We start from the raw sequence: 25,216 nt of genomic DNA, 5'->3' as shown, positions 1-25,216 counted from the left end.
TTCCAAACCCAGGCAGCATCCTGGTGAATCTCTTCTGCATCCCCTCCAGTGCAATCACATCCTTCCGATAATGTGGCGACCAGAATTGCACACAGTACTCTAGCTGTGGCCTCACCAAAGTTTGATACAACTCCAACATAACTTCCCTGCTTTTGTAATCTATGCCTCGATTGATAAAAGTATTAAAACTGGTGTCTACAGTTATATGTTTACTCTATTCAGTGTCAGAATGTGGTGTTACTCCCAAGTCCAGCATTCATTGTCCATTCCAAGTTGCTCTTGAGAAGGTGGTGACGGGATGTCTTCCTGAACCACTGCTGTCTTTATGATGAAGGTTTTAAGCAATGATTTCTTTGTGAAGTTACTCACCTCAGTGGATGGATTCTATTTCCTACAGTGAGCTGAATTTGGAGATTTGGAAGGGCCTGTTTTATTCATACACTATCTGGGTGTAATATTGGATGCAACAAGTGATAAGAAATCGGCAATCTGTTTTGCATCGGTTCAGCTTTTTATCCCATTGAAGTTTGCCAGTGTAGTATTACTCTACAAAATCAAAATTACCCCTTCTGTTTTTAAGTGCAGTCAGTTTTCCAATCATTAATTTCACATAAAATTATGTCCTCTTGATTGCCTTCAAAGGGAAAAATAGAGGATCGCCAACTTTTTGATTACGTTTCATTACAAATGATTTAAATTCTATGATTTAATTAAATTAATCAAAGTATCTTTGAAAATAATATCAAACTAATGCAATTCTGCAGGAAAGGTCAAAAAATGACACACAAAGAAAACACAAAGTTTATTAAAACAGGAAAGCAAGTTAACTTAGTTTCATTGAATTAGTTGTTCGGTCAGTTCTTGATAATTCAATATTGGATATTGCTTTAAAACCTAACCTACATTCGTGGTTCAGAGTCATCTTCATTTTCTTAATGTCCTAGTATGTTGTTGGCTTGCATTCACCTTATTCCTGCTTGATCTGTCAAATTTCTGTCCCCTTTTCACTGTGTCCCTTTCTTTAGCTTTCCCATCAGTTCTTCTCCCAACTTTATAACTTAATTGATATTTAGTTCTCTGACCTGATGCTGTAATTGCATACAAGACACAAGTGACACTGACTTTCAGATGTTTACGCAATTGAATTATCTAACCTTGGACAAAATAGGACGTGCAGGATTTTTAGAAAAGCAACATGGTGTGCAGTTATTTTACAGCTACTGGGGTCAAAGCAGTAGGCAGATACAGCAATGCTCAGTTGATAGGTTCACATTATATTGTCAACTGTATCTTGCTCCAAGCTGAGTGATGGAGGGGCTCTATGCAGGGTGCACGCAGAGGTACATTTTCCCCATGGTTATTTTTGAGTGCTCGGGATAAATAAGAACATTGTAGGAGTTGTTTTTTTCAGTGCTGAAAGACAAAAATATACATTTATAAACTCCCATGGAATCCAAGAGATTCTTTGGGTGAATTTAGAATGTTGATTGGTACGGGAGTGGAGGACGGGCACCAAGCAGTATTTCCACTCGTACATGATTTGCATCTGTTTCTTGAGTTTCATTTAGGAGTGATCTGGTTCCCACGTTATTTTTCTTAATTCATTTGTGAGACATGGGCGTCGCTGGCTGGCCCGCATTTATTGCCCATCCCTAGTTGCCCTTGAGAAGGTGGTGGTGAACTGCCTTCATGAATCGCTGCAGTTCACGTGCTGTGGGTTGACCCACAATGCCATCAGAATTCCAGGATTTTGACCCAGCGACTGCGAAGGAACGGCGATATATTTCCAAGTCAGGATGGTGAGTAGCTTGAAGGGGAGCTTGCAGGTGATGTTCCCATGTATCTGCAGGTACTTTTGTACTTAAGCTGGTTGACATTGGCAGGAAAATGGCAGCATAACTCGACCCAAAGATGCTTGTTTTCCAGTCCCGCTGAAATTATCCAGTCCTGCCAATGGACTTTTGGCTAGGCCATTACATTGTCTGCGGGGTGGGGGGGCTATGACTGGGCAGTAAAATCCTGGCCTGATCTTAACAGCAAACTATAGGGGTGATTTTCAACTCGTGTCTGGCACAGATAATGAGTTGGATGCTCATCATAGAAATGGTCTGATGTTTCCTTTGATATTGATTTGAATTGGAAGAACAATCAGGCAGATTCTATCATGGGCGCCTGACCTCAATACTGCCGTGGTAAGTTTACTGCCCAGTCATAGCCCCCCACCCCGCAGACAATGTAATGGCCTAGCCAAAAGTCCATTGGCAGCTAAGTTTAAAATTACTCCCCACATTTTTGTAAGTGTTGGCTTACAAAACAAACATCAATCTCTTGTGAAATTGTTTCTTGAAACTCACAAGGATAGGGAAGTGGCTCTGTTCCAGTGGATGATTTACTTTCTTTATGTATTTAGTTTCTAAGTTGTCCCTTGCTTGCAGTTATGCCAAGCCCCTAAATTCTACCTGAGTGCAAAGCATCTGTTCCAAGTTAAGAGGATAAACAGGTGATGGTGTAAGATGATGGGCAGGATTTTCCGACCGTTCTCGCCGGCGGGATCTTCCGGCCCCACTGTCGGTAACTCCTGTGCTATGGGTTCCCTACTGGTGGAGGATGCGAACAATGAGAATTCTCGTTAAAAGCGACAGGACAGCAGAAAATCCTGCCTTATGTGTGCAGTTCAGTAGAGGTTCTGAATCTTGTATCATTTAACAGTAAATGTTTATTAATTACTTGTAATCAAATACATATATACAGTCTAAAATTTAAGCTAGGAGCTGGCTCCGTGCTTGCCTCTGCCCAGGTCTCTGTTCAGTACAAGACTATCCTCCAGAATCAGGTCATGTGGCCTTTCCATCACTCAGTGGGCGGTACTGTACCCAATCCCACGTTAAGCCTTTCTATTTTAGAGCCTTATACCACAATAAGAAAGTACTTCCATTTTTTACAGCAACTTATGACATAATAAAGATGTCCCAGTCAATAAATCACAGTGAAGGTAATTCAGAAAGTAATATTTACAAGAGTGCAGCAGATATATGATCAGCCGAATGTTCACAGCTATATTATGACTTACATGATTGTATCAAATCACGAAATGAAATTTCAAAACAAAACTTGAGTCAGAAGTGTGGTGTTTAGATTGAAACATCCTTTCTGTTGACAGTGCTTTAATTTAGTTAATTTTATGGGAAAGAATATGCATCTTCAGAACAATTAGACACAATTTTAAAGTCCTCTGCAGGCAGGTTTGCAGACAGTTGGGTGGGAACTTGTAAAATTCTTTGGGCACCTTTCTCACGAATTAATGAGCTTTAAAGGGCCACCATCTTGCTCAGCTGCAATTTTCTGGCCAGTGGCAGGAGGCTGGCAATGGGAAGGAAGCCCAGCATGTAGGCCTGTTTGGGCCTTAACAACAGGCCCTTCACGGGCCTCCTTTTCAGATCAGACCTGCCCCCACTTGTCTCCTCCCCACCTCCCCATGACCTAAGCACCTTGACCCCCTTCCAGCATCTGGGTCCCCCCATCCTGACCCGACTGATAATTCATTTAGGACAGAGATGAGAAAATAAAATCAGAGGGTCATGAGTGCTTGGAACTCGCATACTCCTGGAGAGAGGTGGAATCGGGGTCATTGAATATGACCTTAAAAAGACAGAGATTACATAGATTCTTGAATGTCATGAGAGTCGGAGGTTATCAGGGGTCAGTGAAATGTGGAGTTGAGGCCACAATCAGATTATGATCTTATTGAATGACTTAGCAGGCTCCATGGGCCGAATAGCCTACGCCTCCTCCAAATTTGTATGTTTGTATGTTCAGGGCAATTCTTTAGTCTCACTATCAACCAGTGCACAACCAGAGCAAAATAAAATTGAATGGTAATACGCTATGTAAGTTCTTTTGACAGCTCCTGCTACAGATAACATTGCATCTCATTGAATTCCTACAGTGCAGAAGGAGGTCATTCGGCCCATCAAATCTGCAATGACTATTACCCAGGATTACTTGCTAATCTAAGGGGCAATTTAGCATGGCCAATCAACCTAACCTGCACGTCTTTGGACTGTGGGAGGAAACCAGAGCACCTGGACAAAACCCACACAGACACAGGCAGAACATGCAAACTCCACATAGACATTCACCCGAGGCCAGAATTGAACCCAGGCCCCTGGTGCTATTAGGCAACAGTGCTAGCCACTGTGCTGCCTATTACAGGATAAAATTAGCTGTCCAGTTGCTTTTGGACTTTGTCCCCTTTAAGTGACCAGATGGAGAATTTTGGAGTTTTAAAATCGGCTTTTATTTTTCGAGCTATGGCAAGGGATCTGATGTGCCAGCTAGTGGTGCACCAGAAAGCCCCAAATAGAGCATTATACGGATGTTTATGCTTTCAGGTTTGGTAGCAAGTAATTAGCATATACCAATCAGAGGTTTACATTTGCTGAGAAATTATCCAAATATACTCACAACTTGCAGTTAAGATTGCATAAGTATAAAATAAGGGTATAGTTGTCCAATTACAACTTGTGCACATCTACCTAATTGTAATATCACCAAGCACGTATTTCATTCTATTTATCCACTGACTTCCAGACATGGTTATGAGGGCTTTATGTGGAACCAGTGGTATATCAACACCCTCTCTTCTATTGCCTCTTGTTAGAACAGACATTGACGAGCTGCAGCTGCGCACTGTTCAATGGGGTCATTGTTTGTAGGTTGTGTGACTGAGGCCTCCCTTGTAACTTGGAGTTTTATGGCTCTTTACTCTCATCTGGGATGGCTTTGAATCAAGACCTGTGTTTTCTCATAGCTTTCCCTGTGTGACTGAGTTTAGCAGCTTGCAGCTTATGTGATTTTTAAACTGGTATGATCATTAACCCTTTCAGCATCACTAAACCTTTATCCATGGCATGCAAATACAAGAAAATATAGAACATAGTTTTAACACCTGCAGGCACAGTTATGTGGAGAATATTGGATACATCTCAGTAAATTGTTTTTATTTAATATTCTTGAGCGTAGGGACTCCAATTTTCATCTAATTTTTGATTTACATTTTTAATAGTCACATATTACACACAAGGCAGCTAGAAAGGTTTGAGAAGTTCCTATCCAATATTTTACCTTGTTTAAAATGAAGTAAACTGAAGCAGGCCAAAAAAATTAAGTCCAACCACCTGTGTCTAATGCCCAAAGGGACACATTTACTGTTCATTATATTATAATTTGTTAGTCTACATCTAATTTATTTTTATTTCATTTATAATTTCAGTCAATGTAGTTTATTTGGAAGGCCTAATCTATACACAGTAAAAAAAAAAAATTGATTTGAATTGTGTAGCGGCTATAAACGGCATTTTAATGGCTAACATTATAACTTTATTTTTTGATTGAGAGTCGACAATTTAATGTGTGTGCACATATTGGTGTGATTAAAGCAGTTGTCTCGTGTAGTGTGGGCCTGACTGGGCCTTTGTACTTTAACTTGAAAGCTTTACCACATTTTATTGAATTCTTCATTGCGCACCCATAAAGTTAAATAAATTTTTGTGATGGGAAATGCACTACAAGTATGGTGCACAGAACCACGAGTCCCAGATTTGATTCACGGATCTCAAAATCGGATTGAGTTGTGCACAATTTTCTGATGAAGTCAGGTGCGGATGGGTATAATGTGGCACTCCCATGCTTTTAGCCTCCCCTGGGTATGCACTGCATGCCATATCGGTTAGTGCGCCTTGTCATCATCTAGGGTTCCCACCTACAACTGGAATTATGTGTGCTGACCACACAAATTGAGGACCTGATGCCTATTTTGGGTCCTTTTCCAAAATCGGTTCCCAACTTATCCTCAGTTTTCTGATGTGCAACTAACGATTCCAGCCACCTTTGAATAAGGCCGTCAGTTAAAAAGGTAAGTTAAAAAAGTCATAAATCAAATTGTATTATCAGGATGCAATGACACCAAACTTGTCTCTGTATGTTAGGTTGTCTCCATTATTCAAATCCTAAATTTATAGTGTTTTTCTCATGTAGGCCGCTAAGCTTCCGATGTCAATTATCATTGTCGGAGTCGGTCAAGCAGAATTTGATGGTAAGTAGAATTCATATATTTTTACTGAAATGTATCATAAAATTAAAAAAGAGAAATTTTGAAAAAATATTTTTATATATCATTTGATAGCAAGCATCCATAGTTCTCTGCCAAAGGATATGCAAGTAAGAAGTCTCACAACACCAGGTGAAAGTGCAACAGGTTTATTTGGAATCACGAGCTTTCAAGTGCTGCTCCTTCATCAGGTGAGTGAAGAGGTGGGTTCACAAACGCAGCATATATAGGCAGAGACACATTTGCAAGGTAATGGTTGGAATGCGACTTGATGTCTGTGTCGATACGCGCGATCTTCTTGGCGATCCTCTCCAAGAAGATCTCGCATTCCAACCATTATCTTGCAATTGTGTCTCTGCCTCTTTATGCCATGTTTGTGAACCCATCTTTCCACTCATCTGTTGAAGGAGTAGTGCTCCCAAAGCATGAGATTCCAAATAAACCTGTTGGACTTCAACCTGGTGTTGTGAGACTTCTTACCATGCCCACCTCAGTCCAACGTCGGCATCTCCACATTAAGAAAATGAAGGGACAGTCTAGAGCATTAGCAGAAGCTCTCCATTCACTGTGCAAGTGCTAGTTCCATTGAACATTCATTTCCTTTCCTTAATTGAAAATGTTCTTTTTTCTTAATGATCGATTGTCATCTTTCCATCTATGAGAGGTGTTTGGAATGCAGCCTCAGAACTTTGGCAGTGATGCATCTGACCTCACCAAAGTCAACATTTGTTGCCCAACCTAACTGCACCTTCTCAAGGGCAATTAGGAATCGGCAACAAATTATGGCCTTGCCAGCAACACCCGCATCCTGTGGAAAACCAATAAAAAGCAGGTCAGAGGCTGGGAGTTCTGTGGTGAGTAACTCACCTCCTGATTCCGCAAAGCCTGTCCACCATCTACAAATCACAAGCCAGGAGTGTGATGGAATACTCTTCACTTACCGAGATGAATGCAGTACCAACCACACTTAAGTATTCAACAGTATCCTGGACAAAGTAGTCCACTTGGCGGCAGGGTAGCACAATGGTTAGCACTGCTGCTTCACAGCTCCAGGGACTTAGGTTCGATTCCCGGCTTGGGTCACTGTCTGTGTGGAGTTTGCACATTCTCCTCGTGTCTGCGTGGGTTTCCTCCGGGTGCTCCGGTTTCCTCCCACAGTCCAAAGATGTACGGGTTAGGTTGATTGGCCATGCTAAAATTGCCCCTTAGTGTCCTGAGATGCGTAGGTTAGAGGGATTAGTGGGTAAAATATGTAGGGATATGGGGGTAGGGCCTGGGTGGGATTGTGGTCGGTGCAGACTCGATGGGCCGAATGGCCTCTTTCTGTACTGTAGGGATTCTATGATATAATTGAAATATCTAAAATTCTTACAGAGATCAATATGGGAGATACCTGCACTGAGAAAATGTTTACCCTTGCTAGAGAACACAGGGTCACAGGCTCCGAATAAGAGCTGACTATGTAGGACTGAGATGAGGAGAAATTTCCAAACGGATAATAGGCGTAGACTAATCAACCTGTTCCACCATTCAATGAAATCATGGCTAATTCGTATCCTAACACCACTCCCCCTGGTTCTATATCCCTTAATGCCCTTTGTGGTGTTATGATGCCACTGGTGAGCACCATGTTATGTGTTTGATGTCTCAATGATGAAATCTTGAGACTTGTATGTTTAAACATGAACCAGCTATCGTTAACCATTAACTGTATACATATCCCAGTTACTGCTGTCATGCATGGTGTTGCTTCATGCAGGCTGGTTCTTTCTCGAGTGCGCTACCAGTCTATTGCCATGTGACTCTATACATCATGCCATGGGTGGTGTTATTCACCAGTCGCATGTTATTTCTTGCACTGCTGAGCACCTTGACAATGGCATGCAGGTACACACAACATCATAACTTGGTTAGCAAATTTCTGTCACTCTCAGATTTAAAAATTATTATTTATTACTCATCCAGTGCTATTTATGGGAAAATGTTCCACATTTCCACCACCTTTGGCTTGAGGAAGTTTCCTAACTTCACTCCTGAGTGTCCAAGAAAACTCCAAAAAGGCAATAATGTTCAATAATGAGTTAACTCAGTTCCAAAGGCGATTGTGATCACAACTCATTCTTATTGTTGAATTCCTGGGCTAAAAGAGGGGCAGTGTTTTTAGATCCCATATTGTAATATTAAACTGGTGTTCACCTTGAGAATTGTTTGTGTCCAGCTGCCTTCCATCTCCTCTTCTATAAAAACTGAAAATCACAGAATCTTTCGAGTGCAGAAGGAAGCTATTCAGCCCTTCGAGTCTGCGTTGGCTCTCTGAAAAAGCATGGAGATGCTAAAAGTACTCTGCCTGTCTGACAGAGGGGCAGCATGGTGGCACAGTGGTTAGCACTGCTGCCTTACAGCGCCAGGGACCCAGGTTCAATTCCGGCCTCGGGTCACTGTCTGTGTGGAGTTTGCATTTTCTCCCTGTGTCGGCGTGGGTTTCCTCCGGGTGCTCCGGTTTCCTCCCACACTCCAAAGATGTGCAAGTTAGGTTGATTGGCCATGCTAAATTGGCCCTAGTGTCAAGGGGATTAGCAAGGTAAATGTGTGGGGTTACGGGAATAGAGCCTGGGTGGGATTGTGGTCGGTAAAGGCTCGCTGGGCCGAATGGCCTCCTTCTGTACCGTGGGGATTATATATGACAGCATCTATCAAGAGAGGTTTGTGACCTTTCTGACTGATGACCTGAAACGTTAACCCTGCTTCTCTCTCCACAGATACCTGCATTTCCAGCATTTCTGTTTTTATTTCAGATTTCCAGCCTCCGCAGTATTTTGCTTTTCCATTCGCTCTTATTTATATCTATTTATATTCCAGCAAAAAAATGTAAAGTAATGTTCTTTTTGGGGTGGCATGGATTCCATTTCCGTTTCACAATGAAATGCAGCTGCACTGCCTTCGATTGGCAATATAAAGGCTAACAAGGTTTCAGTACTTTATTCCAGCATTCAATCAGAGACTCAAACCTAAAAGTAAAACAAAACTGCTTCATTGTATATTTGACGGAAAATAGATTATGATTAGTTTTGTACAGGCTCACCCAGAAAAAATAGTCTCGAGAGCAAAATACCAGGGGCCTGCCCATGGGGCACAGAAATGGTGCTGCAGACCAAATTATATTTGGATTCATAGAATCCCTATAGTGCAAAAGGAGGCCATTCGGCCCATCGAACCTGCACAAGTCGTGGTTCACATAGGCACCCAAGACATAGGTAGGAAAAGGGATGGGGATGTAAGGCAGAAATTCAGGGAGTTAGGGTGGAAGCTTAGGGCCAGAACAAACAGAGTTGTCATCTCTGGTTTGTTACCTGTGCCACGTGATAGTGAGGAGAGGAATAGGGAGAGAGAGCTACAGGGATGGTGCAGGAGGGAGGGATTCAGATACCTGGACAATTGGGGCTCATTCTGGGGTAGGTGGGACCTCTACAAATGGGATGGTCTACACCTGAACCAGAGGCGTACCAATATCCTGCGGGGGAAATTTGCTAATGCTCTTCGGGTGGGTTTAAACTAATTTAGCAGGGGGATGGGAACCTGAATTGTAGATCCAGTTTACAGGAGGTTGAGAGTAGTGAGGTCATGGATGAGGTTTCAGGGTCACAGGAGTGTACTGGCAGGCAGGAAGGTGGTTTGAAGTGTGTATACTTCAATGCCAGGAGCATCTGGAATAAGGTGGGTGAACTTGCAGCATGGGTTGGTACCTGGGACTTTGATGTTGTGGCCATCTCGGAGACATGGATAGAGCAGGGACAGGAATGGTTGTTGCGGGTTCCGGGGTTTAGATGTTTCAGTAAGAGCAGGGAAGGGGGTAAAAGAGGTGGAGGTGTGGCATTGTTAGTCAAGGACAGTATTACGGTGGCAGAAAGGATGTTTGAGGAGGACTCATCTACTGAGGTAGTATGGGCTGAGATTAGAAACAGGAAAGGAGAGGTCACCCTGTTGGGAATTTTCTATAGGCCTCCGAAAAGTTTCACAGAAATAGAGGAAAGGATTGTGAAGATGATTCTGGATAGGAGCAAAAGTAACAGGGTAGTTGTTATGGGGGACTTTAACTTTGCAAATATTGACTGGAAAAGCTATAGTTCGAGTACTTTAGATGGGTCAGTTTTTATCCAATGTGTGCAGGAGGGTTTCCTGACACAGTATGTAGATAGGCCAACAAGAGGCGAGGCCACATTGGATTTAGTAGTGGGTAATGAACCAGACCAGGTGTTAGATTTGGAGGTAGGGGGTGATAGTGATCACAATTCGGTTACGTTTACTTTAGCGATGGAAAGGAATAGGTATATACGGAAGGGCAAGAGTTATTGCTGGGGGAAAGGAAATTATGATGCGATTAGGTGAGATTTAGGATGCATAGGTTGGGGAAGGAAACTGAAACAATTGAAATGTGGAGCTTGTTCAAGGAACAGCTACTGGGTGTCCTTGATAAGTATGTACCTGTCAGGCAGGGAGGAAGTGGTCGAGTGAGGGAACCGTGGTTTACTAAAGAAGTTGAATCTCTTGTGAAGAGGAAGAAGGAGACTTATGTAAAGATGAGACGTGAAGGCTCAGTTAGGGCGCTTGAGAGTTACAAGTTAGCCAGGAAGGACCAAAAGAGAGAGTTAAGAAGAGCCAGGAGGGGACATGAGAAGTCTTTGGCAGGTAGGATCAAGGAAAACCCTAAAGCTTTCTATAGGTATGTCAGGAATAAAAGAATGACTAGGGTGAGATTAGGGCCTGTCAAGGACAGCAGTGGGAAGTTGTGCGTGGAGCCTGAAGAGATAGGAGAGGCGCTAACTGAATATTTTTCGTCAGTATTAATGCAGGAAAAAGACAATGTTATCAAGGTGAATACTGAGATACAGGCTCTTGGACTAGATGGGATTGAGGTTAATAAGGAGGAGGTGTTAGCAATTCTGGAAAGTGTGAAAATAGATAAGTCCCCTGGGCCGGATGGGATTTATCCCAGGATTCTCTGGCAGGCTAGAGAAGAGATTGCAGAGCCTTTGGCTTTGATCTTTATGTCGTCATTATCTACAGGAATAGTGCCATAAGACTGGAGGATAGCAAATGTTGTCCCCTTGTTCAGAAGGGGAGTAGAGACAACCCTGGTAATTATAGACCAGTGAGCCTTACTTCTGTTGTGGGCAAAGTTTTGGAAAGGATTATAAGAGATAGGATTTATAATCATCTAGAAAGGAATAATTTGATTAGGGATAGTCAGCACGGTTTTGTGAAGGGTAGGTCGTGCCTCACAAACCTTATTGAGTTCTTTGAGAAGGTGATCAAAGAGGTGGATGATGGTAAAGCAGTTGATGTGGTGTATATGGATTTCAGTAAAGCGTTTGATAAGGTTCCCCACGGTAAGCTATTGCAGAAGATACAGAGGCATGGGATTGAGGGTGATTTAGAGGTTTGGATCAGGAATTGGCTAGCTGTAAGAGGACAGAGGGTGGTGGTTGATGGGAAATGTTCACCCTGGAGTTCAGTTACTAGTGGTGTACCGCAAGGATCTGCTTTGGGGCCACTGCTGTTTGTCATTTTTATAAATGACCTGGATGAGGGCGTAGAAGGATGGGTTAGTAAATTTGTGGATGACACTAAAGTCGGTGGAGTTGTGGACAGTGCAGAAGGTTGTTGCAGGTTACAGAGGGACATAGATAAGCTGCAGTGCTGGGCTGAAAGATGGCAAACGGAGTTCAATGCGGAAAAGTGTGAGGTGATTCACTTTGGAAGGAGTAACAGGATTATAGAGTACTGGGCTAATGGTAAGATACTTGGTAGTATGGATGAACAGAGAGATCTCGGTGTCCATGTGCATAGATCCCTGAAAGTTGGAACCCAGGTTGATAGGGTTGTTAAGAAGGCATACGGAGTGTTAGCTTTTATTGGTAGAGGGATTGAGTTTCGGAGCCAGGAGGTCATGTTGCAACTGTACAAAACTCTGGTGCGGCCACACTTGGAGTATTGCGTACAGTTCTGGTCGCCGCATTATAGGAAGGATGTGGACGCATTGGAAAGGGTGTAGAGGAGATTTACGAGGATGTTGCCTGGTATGGTGGGAAGGCCTTATGAGGAAAGGCTGAGGGACTTGAGGTTGTTTTCGTTCGAGAGAAGAAGGTTAAGAGGTGACTTAATAGAGGCATACAAGATGATCAGAGGATTAGACAAGGTGGATAGTGAGAGCCTTTTTCCTCAGATGGTGATAGCTAGCACAAGGGGAGATAGCTTTAAATTGAGGGGTGATAGATATAGGACAGATGTCAGAGGTACGTTCTTTACTCAGAGAGTAGTAAGGGCATGGAATGCCCTGCCTTCAGCAGTAGTGGACTCGCCAACATTAAGGGCATTTAAATGGTCATTGGATAAACATATGGATGATATTGGAATAGTGAAGGTTAGATGGGCTTTAGATTGGTTTCATTGGTCGGCGCAACATCGAGGGCCGAAGGGCCTGTACTGCGCTGTAATGTTCTATGTTCTATGCACCAACAATAATCCCACCCAAGCCCAATCCCTTTAAACCCATGTATTACCCTACTATTCCCCCTGAAACTAGGGGCAATTTAGCATGACCACTCAACCTAACCTGCACATCTTTGTGTGAGTGTGAGAGAAAATTGGAGCGCCTGAAGGAAACCCACGCAGACACGGGGAGAACGTGCAAACTCCACACAGTCACCAGAGGCCAGAACTGAACTGGATCTCTGACGCTGTGAAGTAACAATGCTAACCACTATGCCACCGTGCTGCCCTTTTAACACCTTATTCACTAAAAATGAAATGATTTGGGTTGCGGGAGCAATACACTTGCCAAGGAGAGGAGACATGAGACAGCCTGGTCTGCTACCAAATGCCTTACGGATCAATATTGCCAAACCCAAAGCATAGATCTTAGAATGATAGGATCCCTACAGTGCAGAGGAAGACCATTCGGCCTATTGAACCTGCACCGACATCAATCCCACCCAGGCCCCATCACCATAACCCCATGTATTTACCCTGCAAATCCCCGACACTAAGAGGCAATTTAGCATGGCCAATCAACCTAACCCGCATATCTTTGGAGTCTGGGAGAAACTGCAGCACCTGGAAGAAACCCACTCAGACGCGGGGAGAATGTGCAGACTCCACACAGACAGTCACCTGAAGCTGGAATTGAACTGGGTCTCTGGCGCTGTGAGGCAGCAATGTTAACTGCTTGCCACCATGCCGTCCACTAATCTATTCTGATATATTTATTCTAATTTATTTATTTCTGCACCTTTTTTGAAATGGAACATACTTTTTTCAAAAAAAATAGTGTTCTATAATGAGCAAACCCTCACTCCTAATTAAATTTTAATTCACCACAAACCCTAAGGAATGTGCCATTAAACTCCTGTATCAACCAGTAAATGTGCCTCACTTGTGTATTCTCTTCTGCGTTCACAGATCTAGTCGAGGCTTGCACCAAACCCTGTATGAAGGAGAGAGAGTTACTCTGTTTGTCAGTCAAGAAAAGACAAGAAAGCCTTGCATTTATTTAGCTGCCGGAATTCTCCAGCCTCGCACGCCTGCCACCGCTGCCAGCGAGAATGGAGAATTTGACATTCGGCCAAATCTCCATTCATAGCAGGGGGACTGGAGAATCCCAGCCAAGGGAGAGGCTGAAAAATTCTGGCCAGCATCTTTCATGCCCTCCGCACAACCCAAACAGCTTTGCAACCAGTGAAGCTTTAATTTAGAAGTGTAGTCACTGTTTTAATGTAAGAAACATAGCAGCCCAAATTTGCACAGCAAGCCCCCATAAACAGCAATGAGATAATGGCCAGATATTCTGTTTTTGTGATGTTGATTGATGGAGCAAATATTGGCTGAGACACTGGGGATAACTCCCCTGTTCCTCTTCAAAATAGTTCCATGGGCTATTTTTACCTGCATCTTGGTTCCAGACTAGTTATTCAGAAGTTTATGATACTGCATAGATTGACTCACTCCCTGATTGCTCCCTGGAATGCCCACTGCCTGCCCTAACCCCTGTGAATCCATCATCATTGATCACTGTGGTTAAGTTAGGTAACACACCAAATAAGAAATGGAGGGAGGAACCCATGCTGTTTGGACACTGTGGCGGAATGCCTGTTGTTCTAACATGCTGAATTACGCAGCTACATGAAATTATTTCATTTTTTAGTGAATAAGGTGTTAAAAGGGTGGCACAGTGGTTAGCACTGCTGCCTCACAGCTCCAGGGACCTAGGTTCAATTCCAGCCTTGGATCACTGTCTGTGTGGAGTTTGCACGTTCCCCCCATGTCTGCGTGGGTTTCCTCCAGGTGCTCAGGTTTCCTCCCACACTCCAAAGATGTGCAGGTTAAGTTGATTGGTCATGCTAAATTGATCCTTAGTATCCAAAGATGTGTGGATTAGGGGGATTAGCGGGATAAATGCATGGGGTTACGGGGATAGGGCAGGGGGTGGGACTGCGTAAGATGCTCTGTCGGAGAGCTGGTGTGGACTCGATGGGCCAAATGGCCACGTTCTGCACTGTAGGGATTCTAAGTAATATGTTTGCCAATTTTGCTGGATACTATAAAGCTCTTACGTTTTACATGACAAGTGTAGTAGATAAAATTCTATTCTGATATCAGCAATCAATCTATGAGATGGTTTACTGACCAGACACAAAAGTTACTGAAAATGTAATCCAAGTTAAATGGCTCTCGGTAGTATTTCTTGCCTGCTTACTGACAGGTGAAATTAAGTATTCTACCAACATGTGCACCAGAACTATATTATCATGTTGACTTAGAAATCACGTAATCATTATTTCTCCAACTTATATTTGTTTCTCTGTTTGTTATTTGTGGTTAATAGCAATGGTGGAGTTAGATGGAGATGACATCAGAATATCTTCACGAGGAAAACTTGCAGAGAGAGATATTGTGCAGGTATGTGTGAGGACACAGAAGTAGCTTGGTATATGTCAGTATTGCACAGTGGACTCAGGTGGTTGGTCCCTTAACAGTAAGATTACAAAGCAGCCTGCAGATGCCAGCGTCAAAGGACTGGATTTCAAAAGTCGGTCGGGAACCTGCCCAACAAAAAGCTGGTTGCCATGCAGTCATTGCCCAAGGTCGAGACTTCTGCCCCCATCTGGGGAGGAAGTCCCACCTTAGAGAGCAATCAAATTGGCCTGCAGCTCTGTAGTGCCAGCAGTGCCACATTCAGGTGGCCACTGCTGGTACTACAAGCGGTCTCTCCGAATAGAAGGAGGTTATGGTGCTGGAAGGCAATCTTGTGGCACAGCAGGTAGCATCCCAGCCTCTGAGCCAGAAGCTTTGGGTCAAGTCCCAAGTCTTGATGGCCAAGGGAGGTGCATTTATAACCTGGCCAAACAGGTCTTTCTTTTTTAGTTCATTCATGGGATGTGGGTGACACAGGAAAGGCCAGCATTTGTGGCCCCTCCCTAATTTCCCTTGAACTGAATGCCTTGCTAAGCCATTTCAGGAGACAGTTAAGAGTCAATCACATTGTTATAGGTCTGGAGTCACATATGGGCCAGACTGATGAGGATGGCATAGCAGTTGTCCTTCCCTAAAGAGCTTTAGTGACCAAAGTGGGCTTTTACGACAATTTCATGGTCATAATTACTGAGAATAGCCTTCAAATGCATATTTTTGTCAACTGAATTTAATTTCCACCAACTACTGTGATGGGATTTGAATCCATGATCCCAGAGCATTAGCCTGGACCTCTGAATGACTGGTCCAGTGACATAACCACGACGCCGCCCTCGGGTTGAGTATCAATCTGCAAATCCTTACAACATATGCCTAGGGCAGGTGATAAGAGCTGAAGAGATTCCTGGTCAACCATGTGATGTAAAGAAAATTAGAGCATCTACAATCACTATTCACAGCTCTTGATGACAATGTGCATGTAAAAGGGCATGTTGCCACAGCAACTCCTTGGAGGTCAGTTGGTTGGATGGCCTTTGTGGATCAAATTGGTGCCAACAGCTGAGGGTTTGATCCATGTTCTGGCTGAGGTAGATTTGAGACATGCTTCCTTTCCCTACCCATGGTGAAGATTGTGGCGCTGTGGGTTAGACCTGCTTTTGGGCATATAACATAAGAAGGTGATGATAAAGCTGGACTTTAAGGGAAGTCCAGGGTATTGGCAGGGCCTGGCTGGGTAACCCCAAGGGTGAAGGAGGGCTGGATAAAGGGGATAGGGGAGGGATGGGTTTGAGGTACTGAGGGGAAGTGTTGAAGGGAATTATGACCTTGGTGGTGGAGCCTCTGATGGGCAATAGGGATCCCCAAAGGAGGCCCCACACAACCCCACCGTCCCCACAATAAAAGCTGCCAGGCTCTCCAGTTGGTTAAACCTTTTCATGACCCTTCTGCTCAAAAAGGTTTTGCTCTGCAGGATCTGTGATAGCACATGACCTGTGACCTTGGTGAACAAAGGACTAACAGTGTGTCTCCATAACCAATTAGATCTAAGGATTGAAAAGTGCAAGCATGGGTAGCGGGGATGCTTGGCTTCACCCTTGGAGGGTGAAATGAAATGTCAAATCAGGTACTGGAAGAGAAATAGAGACAAAGATTGCATAAGGAGAGAAAGATAAAAAGAGACAGACAAAAGTACTAACAAAAACCTTTTAATATAAAATTTGACACTAAAAGCTACAACAGTATCCTGAAGAAATAGGACTCCAGACTTTTAATGGTTCACTTTCTGTGCAAGAAAAGTTGATTAGCAGTTGTTAAAAATTATCAAAAAAATATAAAATTTAACTTTCAGTGTGAGGGTTTAGAGGGCAATTAATTAAGTTTTGAAACTCACATGAAGGTTAAAGGGCAGCACCTTGGTTAGCACTGATGCTTCACAGTGCCAGGGACCTGGGTTCGAATCCCGGCTTGGGTGACTGTCTGTGTGGAGTCTGCACGTTCTCCCCGTGTCTGAGTGGGTTTCCTCCGGGTGCCCTGGTTTCCTCCCACAGTCCAAAAGATGTGCTGGTTAGGTGCATTGGCCACGCTAAATTCCCCCTCAGTGTACCCGAACAGGCACGGAGTGTGGCGACTGGGGGATTTCACAGTAACTTCATTGCAGTGTTAATGTAAGCCTACTTGTGACACTAATAATTAAACTTAAGGCAAGATGTCATTTTCAAGAAGTGAACAACAGAGCAACACAAATTTTCCTGCAATTTGGCACAATTTATGGGGGAACTCGCTCTCACCACAAGTTGCATTTCAATTGGTATTTTAACACATGGCTATTTTGTTGCCAAATTCTAGCCCAACAGGTCCATGTGTGGAATTCTGATCAAAGTAGAGAAACTCTCCCTCTTAACAGATGAAACAATCAGCATTTTAAAGGGCATTCAAACACAATACAATTGTTTTGAAAGAAATGGCTACAGTAAAACCTAAATAATAAAGAAAAATGGGCACCTTAGTAAATAATGATGAAACGTTAGATGTAAAGGAGTAAGGTTAAATTACGTTTAGTTATGCATGAGACAGATTCCAGGTAACATAAAGCACAGATAATTCACATCGTTTTCAACGTCACTACCTGGGTAGTAACCTGGCCAAATCAAGGAATCTGAATGAAAATCAGATGGGTTCTACAATGGTTGGTTGATCCATTCAGCCAGGTTAGCACCTGATGATAAAGCTGAAAATGGCTCCCATAGTGTTTGAGATGCTATGACTGAAAAGTCATTGTCTAAATTGGGTATAATATAGTTTGTACTATCAAGAAATATTCTGGCACTTTGAGAGTGTGACAATACTTGCAGTCAAACATAGAGAGAAGGGGAAGGTGATGGCATGGGGAAGGCAGTGGCATAGTGGTATTGTCACTGGACTAGTAATCCAGAAGCCCAGAGCAATGCTCTGAAGACTCAGATTCAAATCCCACCATGGCAGATGGTGAAATTTGAATTCAATGAAAACTATTGTCGATTGTCATATAAACCCATCTGGTTCACCAATGTCCTTTAAGGAAGGACATCTGTCATCCTTACCATGTCTGGCCTACAAGTGACTCCAGACCCACAGCAAAGTAGTTGACTCTTAAAACGCCCTCCGAAATGGCAATTAAGGGTAAGCAAAAATGCTGGCCCAGCCAGCGATGCCCACATCCCATGAACAAGTACAAAAAAAATGTTATAAAGAAGGTTATTCCATCATGGAGAATATTAATTCATTTCAAAGTAGCAGTGAAATTATTCAAAGGGGGAGATTTTCCAGTCCCCCTCCCAACTACATGTATTCCTGTGGCTCGGCATTGGCCATCAGTGGGATTTTCCGCATTTTGCAGGGGGGGGTTCCCGTCAGTGGAACTGGAAGATCCCACTGATGGGAAAGGCTGGAAAATCCCGCACAATGATTTGCAAGACTTTTTTGTGTTATTTAATATTGTTTATTCTTCAAATTTATTTACATATAATTATGGTCATTTGCTGTTTGCCACATTACCTGCTGAGAATCACTTTGCTCAGGTTGGTGAAAGTCTGATTGCCAGTAATCTATCTTCTCCACAAAATAACGTGCCATTAAAATATTCCCTTGCAGTTTGTGCCATTTCGTGATTACATTGACCGCACAGGAAATCACGTGCTGAGCATGGCTCGATTGGCTAAGGACGTTCTAGCTGAGATTCCAGACCAGTTTATTTCCTACATGAAAACTCGAAGCATCAAGCCCAACCCTGCCCCACCACCGTACACACCTACAGGCCTTGGTGTCCACACACAGATCTGACAGACACCGTTTCTCCGATACCTAGACCTGCCAGAAGCGGCTTGTGATGTTTAAATGTGTTGATTGTTCATCTGCTGCAGTCAGATGCCAAGAAAGCAGAACATCTTGAGATGTTTCATGTACTCAATTGTAAGATTTGTTCTACAAGTACAATATTGTTGAGTGATTTGAGGTTGACCAAATCAAAAGGGACCTGATCTATACTCTTTGAAGAGAGAATAACAAATAAAGACTGGAAAAAGTTGTGAAGACTTGTGCTGGAGCTTCAGAAGGAATGGCTTTCAGTCTAACCAAGGAGTGAAGTCAGATAGCAAATGTGGAATATAGTGAGTAGAAAATGCAGAACAAATTGAGGACTTGCAGGTGGTTTACTTACTGAATATTTTGATGACATCGGTACCGTTTGAACATTGTCTGTTTTGTCTCTTGAAGTTTACAAATTGATTCTTTCTACGATCTAAATGGTTTATATAATGCAGAACCTCTTTTAGGCAATTGTTTGGAAAAATCAATAGGAATTTGTCATGTTTCATTGTTTGCTGCATCTACTAGTGGTTTTTTGTAGGTTTTGTGATTAGTTTGAGAGTTCCTTTAGGCCAAATAAGTTTAATTTTAGGGGGCTTATATGCTACCCAATGTAGATTCTGTGGTTCGAGCTCCAACAAACCATGCAAATATGGTCGATCTGAAACTGAAGGTGATAATTATAAATAATAATATATTTGATCTTTGTGTGAAAAGGAATTCTTTCCATTTGATATAAAGGACAGAACTTTCAACTTCCATGAAGGGTGTAAAATGGGCAGTTGTGAATTGGCCACCTATGATAAAAGATGTTTACAAAGTCCTCTGAAACTTAAATAATTTTAAATGTACATGCGATGGGGCAAACTGTAAATGGCATCTGAAACAATAATTTATGACGTCCTAAAACAAAATGGTTCAAATTTCTAGGCTGAAACATGACTTCCACCGGGCGGCACGGTAGCACAGTGGTTAGCACTGCTGCTTCACAGCTCCAGGGACCTGGGTTCGATTCCTGGCTTGGGTCACTGTCTGTGTGGAGTTTGCACATTCTCCTCGTGTCTGCGTGGGTTTCCTCCGGGTGCTCCGGTTTCCTCCCACAGTCCAAAGATGTGCAGGTTAGGTTGATTGGCCATGCTAAAAAATTGTCCCTTAGTGTCCTGGGAAGCGTAGATTAGAGGGATTAGTGGGTAAATATGTTGGGATATGGGGGTAGGGCCTAGGTGGGATTGTGGTCGGTGCAGACTCGATGGGCCGAATGGCCTCTTTCTGTACTGTAGGGTTTCTATGATTTCTATGAATGATGCATTGTTCAGCCTGATTTTCCGAAGTTGAACTTCGAAGTAAGATCATAAGAAATAAGAGCAGGAGTAGGCCACTCAGCCCATCAAGCCTGCTGTGCCATTCAATAAGATCATAGCTGATCTGATTGTGGCCTTAATTTTACTTTCATGTCTGCCCCCAATGACCATTGGCTCCCTTTTAGATCAAAAAATCTGACTAACTCGGCCTTGAATATTTTATTTATGTATTTATTAGTGTCACAAGTAAGCTTATATTAACACTATTCAATGGATCAGCCTCCATTGCTCTGGGGAAGAGAATTGCAAAGTCTAACAACCCTCTGAGAGAAATAATTCTTCCTTATCTCTGTTGTAAATGCTGGACCCATCATTTTTAAATGGTGACTCCTGCACAAGGGGAAACATTCTCCCAGCATCCACCCTGTCAAGTCAGAATCTTATGTATTTGAATAAGATTGCCTCTCATTGTTCTAAATTCCAATGAGTATAGGGCTAACCTACTCAACCTTTCCTCATAAGACAACCCCGTCATCCGAGGAATCAGCCGAATGATCATTCTCTGAACTTCTTCCAAACCAATAATATCCCTACCTAAGGAGACCAAAACTACACACAATACTCCAGATATGGTTTCACGAAGGTCTTGTTAAGCTGTAGCAAGACTTCCTTGATTCTATTCTCTATTCCCTTGCAATAAAGGCCAACATTCCGTTTGCCTTCTGAATTACCTGATGTACCAGTCTTTTGTGATTTATGTATGAAGACACCCAGATCCCCATGTACCACAGATTTCTACAGTCTCTATCCATGGGCGGCACGGTGGCACAGTAGTTGGCATTGCTGCCTCACAGCGCCAGGACCCTTGGGTGACTATCTGCGCAGAGTTTGCACACTCTCCCCTTGTTTGCGTGGGTTTCCTCTGGGTTCTTCAGTTTCTTCCCACAGTCCAAAGATGTGCAGGTTAGATTGATTGGCCATGCTAAATTGCCCCTTAGTGCCAGGGGAACTGGCAGGGTGAATACGTGGGGTTCCGGGGATAGGGCATGAGTGGGGTAATTGTCAGTGCAGCCTAGATGGGCTGAATGGCCTCCTTCTGCATTGTAGGAATTCTATGATTTAAATAACATACTGTTTTCTAATCATCCTGCCAAAGTAGACAAGCTCACATTTTTTCACACTATACTTCATCTGCCAGATTTTTGTCCATTCATTTAATATATCTTTTTCCCATTGGAGACTCTTTGTATCCTCCTCAAAACTTACTATCCTGTTTTTCTTTGTGTCATTAGCCAATTTAATTACCCTACACTGTGTCCCTTCATCCAAATCATTAATATAGATTATAAATAATTGAGGCCCCAGCAATGATCCTTGTGGCACTCCACTGGTTACAGTTTGCCAACCCAAAAACATAGAACAGTACAGCATAGAACAGGCCCTTCGGCCCACGATGTTGTGCCGAGCTTTATCTGAAACCAAGATCAAGCTATCCCACTCCCTATCATCCTGGTGTGCTCCATGTGCCTATCCAATAACCGCTTAAATGTTCCTAAAGTGTCTGACTCCACTATCACTGCAGGCAGTCCATTCCACACCCCAACCACGCTCTGCGTAAAGAACCCCATTTATCCCAACTCTCTGCTTCCTGTTAGTTAACCAATCCTCTATCCATGCTAATGATTACTCCCATGAGCTCTTGTGCAGTAGCTTTTTATGTGGCACCTTATCGAATACCTTTTGGAAATCCAAATGCACCCTATCCACTGGTTTCCCAGTATACACCCTGCTTATGACTTTAGCCAAACATGATCTCCCTTTCACAAAACCATGTTGACTCTGCCCAGTTGTATGAAGATGCTTTCAATGTCTTGTCATACCTCCATAGGAATGGATTCAAGCATTTCCCTATGACAGATGTCAGGCTGACTGATCTATAGATATCTGCTTTCTGTTCTCCTTCCTCGAACAGAGGTGTTACATTTACCGTTTTCCAATCTGCTGGGACATTTCCAGAATCTAGGAAATTTTGGAAGATTACAAACCATGCATCCACTATCTCTGCAGCCACTTCTTAAGATCCTAGGATGTACGCTGTTCAATCCTGGGGACGTTTCAGCTTTTAGTACAATAGTTTTCCAACATCTTTTTCCTGGTGATCAAGACTGTTTTAAGTTCCTCACTGCTTTTTCCCCCTTGATTTTTAACTAATCTTGGGACATTTGTTGTGATCTTCTACTGTGGAGGCTAACAGAAAATACCCGTTAAATTCTTCTGTTGTTTTCTTGTTCCTCATAATGAATTCCCTAGTCTCACCCTCTCGGGGACCAATGTTCAGATTAACTACACTTGACCTTTATATATACCTGTCGAAACTCTCTTTATCTGTGTTTATTTTTCTAGCTAGCTTTCACACAGACTCCAATTTCTCCCTCATTTTCTTGGCTGGTTTCCAAAATTTGTTCAAACTTCTGACCTACCACTGTTGTTTCATTTTGATCCTATCCAGTACTGATTAGTTAGCCAAGGATATTGCATCTGTCACATTGAGTATTTTGCTCCCAATGGAATATCTCTTCATTGAGAGTTATGAAATATCTCTTTAAATGTCTGCCACTGCTTCTCTACTACCCTGCCTTTAACCTATTTTCCCACTCCACTGTAGCCAACTCTGTCTTCATATCCTTGCAATCGCTTTTATTTAAACATAAGGCGCTGGTCCTAAGCCCATGTTTCTCCCCCTCCAAACATATTGTGAATTTCTACATGTTGCTGAGTCATCACTGTTGCTAGTAATTCTTTTACTATGAGGTCATTAATTAATTATGTCTCATTGCATATACCCTGGATTAAACTAACCTGTTGGCTATAGAAGGTGTTTCTCTCAGTATTTGCCCCAAATACACATTATGAACTCTTCCAATATGATTAATCAAATCTATACAAAGATTAAAATTTCCCATAATTATTGCAATACCTTTCTTACAGACCCCATTACTACTTCCTGTATACTCTACCCTATAGTGTACCTACAGTTAGCACGTCTATAAACTACTCGCATGAGTGCCTTCTTCTCTTTGCTATATCTTATCTCCACCCAAACTGGTTGCAGATCTTGTTCTTCTGAACCAGGATCATCACTCACTACTGAACTCACATTTAATAACAGAGCTACTCTACTCATTGTTTCCTTTCTTTCTGTCCTTATTGTCAAATATTCTGAATATTCAGGTCCCAGACTTGCAACCATGGCTCTACAATGGCTATCAGATCGTACGTACTTACTCCTATTTGTGCTATTAGTTCATCCATTTTGTTCCAAATGGATGAACATTTACAGAACCGTTAGTTTTGTGTTTTTACTGTTCTTCTACACTCTGTAGAAGAAGAGTAAAAAGACCTGGGGCCTCAACTCTACCTTTTAATTATGTAAGCTCTGTCCCTTTCTGTCACACTCTGGTCATTACCTGCATCACTGGCTGCTCTATCATCTTGTCCTTTCCCTTTAACTTACCAAAGCTCTCCTCACATGAATCACCAACCAGCCACCCCCAACTACTATCATCCATTTTCAATTAGTTTCAACATCATTAGCTTGAAGGGGAAAGACTGTGGATCCACTACTGCCTATTTTAACAATGCACCGCACCCCCCCCCCCCCCCCACCCCCACTACCCTGCCTGCTGTCAGCTATCAAAGTTGAAAGTTCTGCCAGAAAATGTGATTGATACAGCTTTTTTAAAACTCTCTATGCTCAAAATTTGGATTGCACTAAATCAAATATTTTGTTTTATTATCGGCGCTCAACCAAGGAGATTCAGCTTGATAAATTAATTTCTGCCATCCAGTCCAGTCCTAATCCTGCAAAACATAAAATAACATCCTTCGATAATACAGTGGCAATCAACAATTAGATTGCAACAAACATTTTGTGCGTAGACCTGTTCGAAGCAGAATTACTGCATGAGAACCACTGCAGCATAATTACACTTATGTGTAGCTTGTTTCAAAACTATCTTTAAACAGTGAGGGTTTATATTCGCATGCGACTTCAGATTTTTTCCTTAATACTGCCTCGTTAGTTTTGAGATGTATATGTGTCACTTCAAGTTGACAGACCTGTTCTGTGGTCTATCTTTTTTGTATTTCATAATCAACTCTTTACATTTTTGACATTTTTTTATAACCTGTTACATCTAACACCTGGAATTTTCTAGCCATACACCCCGGTGGGATTCTCTGGCTCCACCGGCAGTGCAGCTCCTTCTGCCGGTTTCCCGGCGGTGTGGGATGGCTTCAATGGGAATTCCCATTGATAGTGGCGGGACCAGAAGATCCCACCACCAGCGAACGGCGTGCCACCTCCCGCAAATGAGAAAAGTGCTGAGGGGAGGCCAGAGAATCTCGCCCATCATTTCTGTTTGTTTCACACAGATGCATCGACAGTAATGGCAGCTACATAAAGCTGTTTTCACCTTTAAAAGAGTTTGACATTCTGATTTATTGGAGGTACAAGATTCATCTGTAGTATTTTCTATTTGCATTCTTTATAGGACAACAGAATTGCAATTCAATTGAAGTGCCAAAAAACTGTTTTCCCTTTATTTCTAGAAGGAGTCGCTTTAGATGATGGGAAATCTGCCTAATCTAATTCAGTGCTGCCTTTACTCTACAAAAACACTGAAAGTTCTGATCCTTATTAATGCACAAGGTAGCCAGTTTTTGCGCTGTGCAAAATGTTAGAGAGGTTTAATAAACTAGGATTGTTTTCACTGGGAAGATGGAGGCTGAGGGGAGACCTGATCGAGGTCTGCAAAATTATGAGAGGCATAGACAGGGTGGATAGTCAGAGGCTTTTTCCAATGGTGGAGGTGTCAATTACAAGGGGGCACAGGTTCAAGGTGAGAAGGGGAAAGTTTCAGGGAGATGTGCAGGGGAAGTTTTTCACCCAGGGAGTGGTGGGTGCCTGGAGCGCGCTGCCAGAGATGGTGGTGGA

At 42.7% G+C, this 25,216-nt stretch overlaps 1 protein-coding gene across 3 annotated transcripts in view; it reads left to right on the top strand.

The window, feature by feature from the left end:
- LOC144479268 (copine-8) overlaps nt 1-18,895 on the top strand; it is a 652,766-nt gene extending 633,871 nt beyond the window's left edge. For all 3 annotated transcript variants that reach the window (XM_078197938.1, XM_078197940.1, XM_078197939.1), the window contains 3 exons: nt 6,037-6,094; nt 14,991-15,064; nt 18,707-18,895. In XM_078197938.1, coding sequence (XP_078054064.1) covers nt 6,037-6,094; nt 14,991-15,064; nt 18,707-18,895 — 321 coding nt within the window. The remainder of the gene's footprint in view (nt 1-6,036; nt 6,095-14,990; nt 15,065-18,706) is intronic.
- The last annotated feature ends 6,321 nt before the right edge of the window (nt 18,896-25,216 follow it).

This window comes from Mustelus asterias, chromosome 25 (genome assembly GCF_964213995.1).
Source record: "Mustelus asterias chromosome 25, sMusAst1.hap1.1, whole genome shotgun sequence".
Taxonomy (NCBI): Eukaryota; Metazoa; Chordata; class Chondrichthyes; order Carcharhiniformes; family Triakidae; genus Mustelus; species Mustelus asterias.
This window is presented reverse-complemented; position numbering and strand designations above follow the sequence as displayed.